Below are 12,822 nucleotides of genomic sequence, written 5' to 3' on the forward strand. Positions count from 1 at the left end.
GTCTATTTGGTGGCAGGGATCTTGGAAGAATGAGCAAAGATTAGATTGCCCATTCTGTGTGCAGTATTAGGAACAGAGAGATTCTAAATAGTAAGAGCAAATGCAGAATGATACTATAGAGGCCAATATGGAAGTTGAGCTGCCAATAGTACAGTTGTTTTAGAGAATCGAGAGGAATGAGAGTGGAAAGAGAGTGCAGATCAGATTATGGGAAGAGTTGATAGACTACTTTGATTAAAGCTGATGAATTTGGATTTTGTATGAAATGCAAGAGGGAGCCACTGTAGTAGGTCCGATGAGTCAAAAATGAGAGGCAACAACTGTTAAATTTCATAATTGACAAAGCCATGATCTTATTAATCTTTGCTCCTCTTCACATAACCTATCATGGTCATCAGCACATAGTCGGAACTTAACATTTGTCTGCTGACTTGAATTTCACTGGTTTTGCTTTAGGAGGAAGTAGTACGGAGTAGTAAATAAATCTCTACCATGGATAATCAGACAATTCTGGTTTTAAATCTTTGTTGATCCTTAGGCAAATAAGTTATTTACCCTCTCAGCCACAAGTTCCCATGAAAGAATTTGTGATCATTCCCTGTGGAATTTTAAAAGAAGTTTTTAAGTTAATGTATTCGGCGTGCCTTTCACAAATCTTGTCATACAGTAAGTACAGAAAAAAAATGTCATTTTACTGAACTTATTACCTTAAGTGCACTGTAGAAGGCACTGAGTCTGGAAAATAATAGTGAGCTAACATATCTTTAGTGATTGCAATTCAAGAATAAATGTCTCACAGCTGGAAGACTGAGAAGAAATGATTTTCAGAACCAATGGGAGTTGATATAACTAGCTATTTTGTGTTTATGGGTGCCTTTAATTGTGAGTCATTAAAAGGAAGAATGGCCTGTATTATAGACTAAAGTGGGACTGAGCCTCCAATGTCCCCAGTGAGACTGGGAATTAAACACCATGAAATGAATAGCAATTAAAGTCAAACCAGGTTTTGTACCCCCAGAGACTCATTGTTTTATATAAAAAAATTGATCCTAGAAACAAGTCACCAGTTTTCTTACATATTTCCTATTTTTTCTAAAGATTTTATTTATTGGAGAGAGAGTCCATTTAGGGATGGGGCAGAGGGAGAAGAGAATCTTAAGCAGACTCCATACTAAGCATGGACCTCAAAGTAGGGCTCAACCCCAGGACCCTGAGATTATGACTTGAGCCAAAACCAAGAGTTGGACACTTCACAGACTGTGCCACACAGTGCCCCGTATGTATTTCCTATTGATTATATTTAAGATTTAGAGATTTCACTGTGATTTTAAAAAAAACCCACAACATTCAATATCTGCAATAACATAGAATATGAAGTTGCAATTCTAAAAAAAATTAGGGCAACAGAGATGGATTTTAATCATAGATTATCTCATAAGTATTTACAAGTATCTTCTTAGCTGTCAAAACTGATTATACTTATTTCCTGTTTTTAGTCTCATTATTCTCTGTTTCCCATAAATACTACTTCCTCCACAAATCCCCCTTATATATTGCCACACGATAGCCCTAGTAATTAAGCTTAAATTATAAAATAGTCTGAAGAGAGTAAAATGTTGACCTCTCACACCGAATTCTAAAAGCACATCTATTTCGTATTAGTGAAAGTAGAATTTGGGGCTGATTTTTAGTTCCTTGGTTGTTTACTCGTTTTACATGAGTGTCAAATAGAGAATTCTAACTCAGAAAATGGATGTTTACATTCATGGATTTTGTGTGAATCATGAGAACACACCAGAGAGAACAAGGCTGAGCCCTGTTCCTCTTCCCAAATAGCACAGTGGTCAGTACATCATCTACTTCTGATTCCTCATGGGTGACATAAAGGGTTAAAATGAGGAGTCATGATCAGTGCAGACACTGTTCTTCATCTGAACTGCAGTTTGCATTTTGTCTAGAGAGACACCCAGGCACACTAACCCTAAAGTGAGCGGTCCTCGAATTACATCAGAGGGACCTGCCGGCTGCCATCAGTAGTTTGTACAGGGACTGGCGGAAAGAAAGGAGAAGAAGCTGACCCGGACTGAACATGTTAGTGAGCATGGTTGCTGTTCGTTTGTATAACCCCCCTATTTTCCACTTACGGGGTAAATGTTTTTATCTTTACTTGGCAGATAACAAAGCTGAATCCTAAAGAGTTGAATCAACCTGCCAAAGGTCACATAATTATCAAGAGGCAGAGCAGGAGTGCAACCCAAAATCTGCTTCCAGTGTTTCTCCTCCCTCCGGCGACCACAGTATTCTCTCTACTGATGACAACAGCATCCAGTACTTGAGGGAGACAATATGCAGAACACAGTTTTCTAAGGTTTCAGAAGCAGAATTTCTAGATGATTTAACTTGGTATATTGATGGGTAGAGCCTTTAAGACTTATGATGTAAATTTTCATATCTGAATTATTCAGTGAGAGAGAGAGAGAGAGAGAGAGAGAGAGAGAGAAAGTGTATGTGCGTATATAATGTTGGGAGAGTTTCAGGTCAGAAAACGACATTGACCTATTAGTTCCTCGTGTGTCTAAAACAGCATAATTAACAACTCTTTTAGCTAAATTGTAGGGTTGGACACCTTTTTCTCTATCCCTTTGAACAGGATGACATAGTTTGCTATAACTTATCCAGTGTAGAAAGTGTTATAATAATATTAATATATATAATACATATAAAATAATATAGGATAAAAATAAGTTAATAATTAAGATGTCTGTTCATGCCTGTTATGTTTCAGGAACTAGGGTAGGTGCATCCATATATGGTATCATTGACTCTTCACTGTCATCCTACATGGTGGTCAGTATTATTAACTACATATTAATGACAAGAAAACCAAGGTAGAGAGCGAGTGAGCTAGGTCATGGTAGAGCAGAGTTCCAACCCTATGTCTGATTGCCTGGAAAGCCTGCACTCTTTCCACCCTTCTAAACATTGTTGTCTGGAAAGCCATTTGCAAGAACAGAATTTCCACATAGTTTGTAGAATAGAAACATATTGGCATATTCTCTGCAGATTGATTGGAGAAAACCTGAGTCATTCCAGAGCGTGGGAGGCTATTTCTGGGTATAGTCAGTGGACTTACAATTTCCAAAGGAAATAGATCACGTCATCATTTTTTTCTTCTACTCCTGATATTAGAACACAGTGCCAGGAGCCCTTAAACACAAGTGTTCCCTTACCAAGGCCCTAGGATGATTTCAAATTCGGAGAGACATTTGGAGGTGGCTTCGTAGCATCTGGTGAAGCAATTTGCTCCTTAGCAAATGGATAGAGGTACCACACACCACTGTCACCTTGGCACAGGGCTACAAGTTAATTAAGTGTCAAAGGACAGAGAGAGACAGACTGGGATCAAGTTTCCTCTGCAGTCTAGTCCCAGGCTGAGGGCATCCGTGTGACATTAACAGACTGAAGGGCAAGAGCTCCATCACAGTCCTTTTCAGGCACTGCTCCTCAGCACATTTTGCAGGTGGCAGGCTGCATTAGTCACAGTTTGGGGCTGCCACCGGACTACTCCATAAATGTCACACGGATAAGACCGTCGTGAAATGACAGGGCATCAACTAAAACACGAAAGCCAGTGATCCAGTCTTCCCTGTTATCAAATCCGAGGGGTTTCAGCTAAATGAATATTTCTATAATACATTTTTGTGGTTTCAAAGAACCAACACATTCATCTGTGGGGAAATTAATACTAACCTACCACTGCTTTTTTCATCTGAAGTAAAGCTTGTTAAAATAACTTCCCTAAAGCTACCAAGCTGGCTGTGTAATTTAGTTTTGGCAACATCGTCAATAAATTCATAATTCATTTTGCCTTTCCTCTTACCATCTATCATAAAATTTCTCATTACTCCCTGTAGTTTAAATATATTTTCCTGATCTGGGACAATGACAGTCTTCCACTAGAGAATTTTTTGTAAAGGCCACACTAATAGATGAATAAAGAGCCCACTGACACGTTGCTGAAGGATGAATCAGTTAGAAACTAGTCCCCCCCATGGAACCTGCTAAAATAGAGTGAAGTTATGCTTATGATTGGTAAGTTACGGACTATGTGATCTTTACTAATGTCAACTTTCTAGCAGTCAGGCCAGGCCAGGCCAGATTTCCCTAGTTTTCCAGAGAAGTTAGGATGGCTTGTTATTCCCGGGAAAGAGTCCTCCTCACAAGTTGGAGGCAAGTCACACGGTGGATATGAATTTCTCCTTTTACCAATAATATAGCAACCCTCATCTCTTCGATGTCAACTTCGATGTCAACTTCATAAGAGAAGTTCTGAAGCTGAAATAGGCTTTTATTTGTCTGTCTTTACACTGACGGCAAAAAAAAAAATTTACTTAAGCAGAAACATATTTCTAAATGATGGAATTTTTATTACCACCCCTCATAAAATGGTACATATCTCCTCATTGCATTTCATAATTAAAGTAGATATTTGATTATCCTGAAGGAGGCATTACTTTTCAGAGCGGCACTTAAATATTTCATTTCTCAGTTAACTTTTTCAAAGCCACAGAATTTAGGAAAGAGGACATGCCACACTTAAAATGAAAACCATCTCACTACTGGATTCGGGAGCAAGGCCTTAGAAAGGAAAGAGCAAGTAGCTCGCACCAGGAAGATGTCGAAGCGGCTTTTTTCAAGTGTAACAGCATTTGTGGCTATCAGGAGGCAAAGAGTTCAAGAAATAGCTGTGAAAGTCAAGTCTTATAAAACCAAAGGAACTTTAAAAGAATTTCTGTGTGTGTGTGTGTGTGTGTGTGTGTTCTCACGTGCTAGAAACAGTTATAAAGAAGGCTATGTAACTACTTTCTAAAAGCTTATCAATCTTAAAGCTATAGCTTTGAATGCTTGATTTTCTACTTTTTTTTATTAAAGATTTTATTTATTTATTTATGAGAGACATAGAGAGAGAGAGAGGCAGAGACACAGGCAGAGGGAGAAGCAGGCTCGATGCAGGGAGCCTGATGTGGGACTCGATCCCGGGTCTCCAGGATCACGCCCTAGGCTGAAGGCGGTTGCTAAACCGCTGAGCCACCCGGGCTGCCCTTATTTTCTACTTATTATTGTTAACTTCTACTTCCCTTTACATGTCAAACCAGACTCCTGGGAAGATGAGTGAGTAAGCTTCAACCCAGGACCAAGGAAGTCCCGCCATGATTGCATCTGATCTCAGCCGAGGGGCACAGTTACACTGTAAGTCTGTGATGCCCGTACATGTATCTTACAATAGAAAAACAAGCTCTGAGGGTGACAACACACACAGTTCATTCAGCCTTCTACAAGGCCACAAGGGGGCCATGCTATTTCATCAGTTAAATTTTTGAGATTTCTTTCTCCCCTAAATGGGTCTTAACTCCAGAGCAGGTTACATTACTTTGTAATTTTGGGGTAGAATGTATATGTCTATTGGATTGGTGGTAAGACTCCAAGAAAATCCTTTATTGAAAGCCTTTATTAAAAATTGATCTGCTAGCCATTAGCCATTATAACTGCCAGCTATGTAAGTGAAGCTCCATGGATGTCCTGCCCGCTGATGTCCCCAAATGTCTTCAGCCATGAAGCTGGCTAATTGTAAGCCCATCAACAACCTCAAGTGAGAACCTGCTAGTTGGGACCCTTCTAACTACAGACCCTTGGGAGATATTGATGAGTTGTTGTTTTAAGCCACTAGTTTTAGAGCAGTTTGTTTTGGACAAACAGATAATTGAAACACAGGTTAGAAGTGGGATCTGGGCCCAAGGCATTGGTGGATGTGCAACGTTTTGGAGGCAAAGAAAGATGAAGAGGAGTAGGTAATTTCTTCAATCATGATATGAGACACTATTGGACCAACCACAGAAAATGGACTGTATGTGTAGTAAACAACACACTATTGTTTCTTGGGGGAAAATAAAATTATTATGAAAAATTTCTATGTATGATAAAGTTGAAGAATCATGCAACTGTTGTATATTTTCAAGATCTTCAGGATGACATACTGTGGCCCTGGGGCATTGCTTGGGACCAGATTAGGAACGGTCTCTGGTGTGGACAGATGAGGTATTGAGGATCTCTGGGCCCCAGAGAGTATTAGTTACATAGATCGGAGTGCCAGTGATCCAACAGAACATGTGTGTGACTTCTAAAATCAAAATAGTTAGTGCATATTGTGGGATTTGGTGGAGCATTCTATTTACATGCAGTTTATGGCACTGCTTCAGCATAGGCTGACGCATAAAAGAATCAAGAAGGTACCAAGATTTGGGCATCTCACATGGCCTTACCCTTTGAACCTACCTCAGTGTGGAATTTTTAGAAGGAAGAGTTGCTCCTTCCTTTTCACTTTCTGGGAGTCACCCTTACAAGGTCTCAACTCTGAGACCTTACAGAAATTCCAGGCAGTGTCAGAATTCCTAACATCTACTCAGGTTGTCACCAGATTGCATTGCTGAGTTAGTCACTGATTCATTCATGTGGAAAGAAGAGGAAGGAGAATTTGGGAAAATTCATAGAAGTAATTTCTGAAATCCCTACTAGGATTTGATTGTGATTAGCAATGCAACTAAAGGAGAAAAAGCCACAGAGGTCAGCTTGGGAGAACATGATAATATGAAGAAAGAGCACTGTAACTTTTATCCCAAGACTTTTTATGTAGGTCATTTTTTTTGGCTGATCCCTACAGGAAAAATAGGTTATGAACAAAAATATTCTAGAGTTCAAATTTTGGGAATTTTGCAGTATATTTGCATTTGCCTCTGGATATCTTTTCACAGAGTTAAAATATTTTTTTGGAAAATGTATATTATGAACAACTCATTAACCCTCATAAATCCAAAAGATCATTTCTTACAATACTTCAGTGGGCATTAAAGGGACAATGGCAATGTAAAAGAAAGGAATTTGATATTCCAAACTATTCCAAACCAACAGACTTCAGTTACAAAAACTTTCTTACCATGATACCTGTATGAAGCATTATGTAGTGCACAGTTTGCGTGACATCAGCTGCATGAATCAAATTGTGATAAGGATTTTTGTACTTGCTGTAACCAACTTCTAAAGCTTCTGCAAAGGAAATTAGGCAAGAAACAGGAATCTGCGAAAAGTAATAATTATGATTATATTTTGACCAAAATAGAAGCACTAAATCAACATGAGCACAACAATGTTTGGAGTAGGACACAAATATGAGTCAGATGTGAGCAGTAGGTTCTTGAGGTTAAATGTAGGTTGTTCTGAAAAACTGTTTTATTAACTTGTTAGCTTTTAATCCTGAGAAAGATTGCAACCTCCGGGTCTTTGACTAAGATAGATGAAATAACAATCTTACCCATAAAAAAAAAAACAAAACAATCTTATCCATACTGTCGTCTTTAAATATTTATATTTTCCAGAGCCAAGACAGAAGGCTAGTTATTAAAAGGGTAAAGTTCCCAATTACAGTTGGGAAGTTTAGTTTTTCTATCTGTAATACAAGGGATTAAAATAAATGATCTCCCAGTACCTTCTAGCTCAAAAAGTCCATGATCCTACTGGTAATGAGGAAAGGTACCGCTTGCAGAGTGCTCAAAAATCTGGTTGCTTAAGTGGCTTTAAATGAAATTAATTAGAAGTCCTTTCATCTCAGTTTAAGAAAAGCTACCAATAAAGGTTCATTCTGTGTTTGGGAAACAGAGATTATATTAAAACAAAAACAAAAACACAGCTCCCAATCTCTACATGACTGTTTTGTGAGTAATTCAAGGGGATGTTGTATCTTGTTGGAATGGGGCTACCATGGCCCCATGATATCCATGTGGAAATATGTCAATGGGTCATGGAAAATAGCTACACCGCGTGGTGAACTCATCCCCCTAGGCCTGGGACCTGCCGACTAGAAACATGAAATGCACTGATTGATGACTTGATGGCTCTGCATTTTAATTCTTACTCAGATAACTAATTCTAGGAGCATTTTACTTTTGTTCCATATTTCTGACCTTGAAACGATTGATAAGATCATATCTGGTAAACAGTTCATAAATCATAAACTTCAGACTGTGTTCTCCACTTGCTTCATTTAAGGCAAATACGTCAAAAGACCATTTATCAACGTCCTGTAAGAAGAAAAAAGGAGTAAATACTTTAGATGACAACATTTTTTTAAATATTTTTTTTTCTTTATTAATTTATGATAGTCACACAGAGAGAGAGAGAGAGGCAGAGACACAGGCAGAGGGAGAAGCAGGCTCCATGCACCGGGAGCCCGACGTGGGACTCGATCCCGGGTCTCCAGGATCGCGCCCTGGGCCAAAGGCAGGCGCCAAACCACTGCGCCACCCAGGGATCCCCCTAGATGACAATATTATAGAGTTGTTTCTTTCTATAAAAAATTCTTGGAAAGATCAAGCATTGTAGATTCAGCAGGACACATTTCAATTTAGAACATCAGGCTATATTTTCCCCAGTGTCTGTGATGACAAGAGGCACTTAGTATCCCTGGGTTTACAAAAGTGAGGCCATAACATGTGCTATAAGTACTAAAATCTTCCCCTTAATCCCAGAGTTATCAAACTGGATGTAATAAACCCCATAACACTGTAATATTGATCTCATTCTCCATCTCTCTTCAAATCCACCCCAAAAATCACTTTCCCAGAGTGGGCTTCATTTTGAGGTAGAATTACAGATATGCAGGTGATGTCAATGTCCATGGAGCTATAGGGGAAAGCAGTTCCAGTTTCTTTTTTCCCAACCACCACCTTCTACATGGCTTGAAATTCTGCTTAGAATTCTGAGTTAGTCCTTGGATTTAAAGCTTTGATATTTTATGTCTTCTTTTAAGATGCAATTACCCTAGAAAGATAGAGGACTACCTTATTCCTCACTCTAACCTTGGCTGATTCATTTATACTTTCCTCCGGGGACAGAGGGAAAGGGAAAGAAAGTGAGGCCTTTGACTGAGGAGAGGGAGGAAGAAAGTAATTACAGCATTTCAGGCGATTCCTTAGGGAAGTGGGCAGGTCTGTAGGGAAAGGAGTACATACCCTTGGAAAAACTCCACTGACAGTGGGAGGAGAAAAAGCAACGAGCAAGTGTGCCAAACCATTCCAGCTACCTCATGACTTTTTGCTTTAGGTAAGGCCAGGATGAAACCTTGCAGAGAGGTTCATAAAATGGACTTGTAACAGTGATATCAACCCTATATACTAAGGAGGTTTTAATATAAAATTTTAATTACTAAAATTTTAAAAATTTAAAGAAATAACAACAGTAAATTGTAAGGATTATTAGAAACTACTAGCAAAGTGTATGTTTACATACACACAGCAGGTTTAGTACCGGGTAGGCAACCTTAAGACTGTGCATTAATTTTTATTTTATTTTATTTTATTTTATTTTATTTTATTTTATTTTATTTTTTTTTTGCCAAGTGCATTAATTTTTAATTGGAGCTGAGATTATTTAGAACTTCGTTCATTTAACAAATGTTTACAGAGGCCAATTATCTGTACTGTAACACGTTGAAACTAAACTGAGAATCTGATAAAAAGTATTCAAACAGTCTTTTTGAAAAATACTGCTTTTGAAAATAGCAATAACAGCTTCAAATGGTATTTTTAATCACTTGAAAACACCAATGAGATATTTTTTTATTTGCTTGTATGCCTTTGTTAAATTCCTTCCATTTGGCCCTGGTTTGATCCCCCAAACACTTGCTTTATGTGCTTGTGAATTTAAAATCTCTGAAGGTTGCGTTAGAAGGCATCTTACCATCAGTAAATCTCAAATAAGGCCAACAAATCTTTGATCAAATTCCAAAGCTAACACAGAAGAATTAGTTCAGATTGTTAGGAAGCTGCTGTTTATAGTTCCTGCTAGGGGTTTCCCACTGAATAAAAGTTAGTTTTCCACTGTGGGGGATTTTTATCAACAATGATGATTTACATTTATAAACTAGTGCAGATGCTTCATTGAGAGCAAACAAGACAAAAAGTACCTCAGGAAGCAAGACCTATTTAAAAATATTCCTTAATGGTAATATTTCCTCCTTCCACCTGTTTGTTTTTACATTTTTTTCTATCTTGTATTTTAGAAAAGTGTTTACTTTCTCTCATACTAAAATATTGTGTTGGTTTCCACATAAAGGCTATTAAAATAAAAAAAATTAAAAAGTTATATTCTTGCCCACAGTTGGGGAAATCAAAATTTCACAAGATACAAGGAGTAATTAATATCCTATAATGTGACATCTCACTTATATATTTGTCTTTATTATAGCTTTAGAAACATATAAAAAAGTATCCAAGAAAAACTAAAATTAATAAGATTAAAGTCTAATATGCAGCAGAGGAGAAAATATGCAAAGAGGATGCTTAAAAGGAAATTAACCAAAGAATATAAGTAGCAATATAAATTTAAACTAGAAAAGGAGTTTAATAAATCAAAAATAAAGCAACTCAGGATGGTCCGTTGCCAGTGTCTTTTAAATTCTTTGGTGATATAAGAAACCACCATGAAATTGTTAGAGGAGACAAAGTTGAATTTCTCCACCCAAATTAAATGATAGAAAGAAATAAGAGATGTTGAACGGTGAGCCTGCAAAATGCTTCTAGAAATAGGAACAGAGCTGATGGGTACACAAGCAGTGGGACAACTGGACCCAAAACTGTCACCACTTCAGAGTTTCGACTCCAGCTATTTCTAACATATTTCATACTGCATTTGGGTCTTGGCCACAGAAAAGCAGAGATAAGAGAGACACATTTCTTTTTCTTTTCTTAATTTTATCTTTTTATATTTTCCCAGACCTAAAATTCTAAACAAATTTCTTTCATATAAGTTTTGTCCTGGAACATCTTTTTTTAACGCATGCAACTTTCCTGTAATATATACAAAAAACATGTATATTCTGACAAGTCCTAGTGCCTTCTTAACACCGAATTCAAGATCTACCTAAATAAAGCATGAAGAAGAAAAAAAATCACATATGTGTGTGCACACATATGCATATGCATGGATATAATTTGTTAGTGCAAATCAATCCTCATGTAAGGCTACAATGAGTCATGACTTGGAACACAAGACATGTTGTAAATGGCTACAGTATTTTTTATGTACCAATACACAAGCTGCAGCAAAGACCCATTCTTATTTTCTCCCATCCATTTTAATAAGATTTGAAAAAAATGACTATTTGAAAAATTAAAATAATTGAAATTATTTCACCTTTAACGTTACTATGACAGCTTCTGGATATACCAAACCAACCATGTGATAGGACTTTCTGTACATCCTGAAAAAGAAAAATAAGTATTTATATGACTCATATACTTGCAGTTTTCAACTATTTTTTAAATATAAGGGAAGAGATTACTTTTGACTTGTTCACCTTGTATCATTACTTTCAGGCTGTCTTTGTGGCAACAATGATAACTACGGTCACCATTTATTGAGAATCTACAATGTGGCATATGCTAATATGAATTTGCCTACACACAAGCACCCTACTAAGTCAATATAATTGACATCTTTCTCTTCACTTCATCCTATTAAAAGAGATTGTCTTTGTATGTGCAACAACGCTTTTTGGCATGCCACTACATCAATGACAGAAGAGTTATTCTTGTTTTGTGTTCATTTATGTGCCAAAATTTTCAGGCTGGATGCCTAATGTCATTAAAATATTTCTTTTATGGGTTTGTTTCTTTTTTTATATATATAAAATGGAAATCATGAGAGAAAGAACATGTAGTATCACCAGAATTTCCACAGCTTCCTTTTTTTAAATTTAAAAATACTATGGCAGACCATATTGACAAAAATGGCTGAAGGCTGTTTGAATTATCATTTAATAAAAATTAAGAAACCTTATGCAGAAGAAAGTTATTTCCATTTTTATAATAACATCAATAAAAATATTATTAATTAGTCATTTGTTGGATCTTCTGATGAGCAACCAAAATGACATAGACCAAATTTATACAACTCTTCCATTAGTTCATTTGACAAGAGAATCTGTGTGATACCCTAATGTGTAGGAATGGCATAGACTTCTATTCAGAACTGGAAGATGCATGGTTCATCCACAAAGTCCTGGGAAGAAAGAATTTAACTATGAATCGTGTCCCTTCATTTTCCTATTGTTAGTCCATTGGCAAGCTGCATTCCTAGACTATACTGTTTTAACTTCTCCAAAAATGCCTGAATAAAATAATAATTTAATGACTATATCATTAATTTGTATGAAGGAGGTCAATAATAAGAAACAGTCATTTGGAAAATAATTTGCAATTTCATAAAACCACTACAGAAAACACTAATCCTTTTTGGTTTAAAAGGTTTTTGTAATTTATTTATTTTAGAGAGAGAGAGAGCACGAGTGGGAGGGGCAGAAGGAGAGGGAGAAAGAATCTCAACCAGACCCCACATTGAGTGCAGAGCTGGATGCAGGACTCCATCACACGACCCTGAGATCATGACCTGAGCAAAACCAAGAGTCAGATGTTTAACTGATTGAGCCACTCAGGTGCCCCAGACACTAACTTTTTGATTCAATGTACCTTATGTTAAAAATCCATAAAACATATTACTTGGTTTCTATGTAAAATCTTTCTTTTTTAAAGAAAATAAATGCCAAATAATTCATGTTTCTCTCTCTCTTTTTTAAAGATTTATTTATTTATTTTATATATAAATAGAGAAGTCCAGTGGGTGTAGGGGCAGGGGGAGAGGGTGAAGCAGACTTCTCTTTGAGCAGGAATCCTGGTGCAGGGCTCGATCCCAGGACCCTGAGATCATGACCTG

General features: G+C 37.1%; 1 protein-coding gene across 5 annotated transcripts in view; it reads right to left on the reverse strand.

Annotated features, from left to right (window-relative positions):
* The window catches only part of PDE1A (phosphodiesterase 1A), a 320,756-nt gene that overhangs the window by 59,063 nt on the left and 248,871 nt on the right, over window positions 1-12,822 (reverse strand). For all 5 annotated transcript variants that reach the window (XM_041773637.1, XM_041773635.1, XM_041773636.1 and 2 more), the window contains 3 exons: window positions 11,245-11,311; window positions 8,016-8,132; window positions 6,992-7,132 (listed from right to left, as the gene is read on the reverse strand). In XM_041773637.1, coding sequence (XP_041629571.1) covers window positions 6,992-7,132; window positions 8,016-8,132; window positions 11,245-11,311 — 325 coding nt within the window. The remainder of the gene's footprint in view (window positions 1-6,991; window positions 7,133-8,015; window positions 8,133-11,244; window positions 11,312-12,822) is intronic.

Source organism: Vulpes lagopus, chromosome 11, assembly GCF_018345385.1.
Source record: "Vulpes lagopus strain Blue_001 chromosome 11, ASM1834538v1, whole genome shotgun sequence".
Taxonomy (NCBI): Eukaryota; Metazoa; Chordata; class Mammalia; order Carnivora; family Canidae; genus Vulpes; species Vulpes lagopus.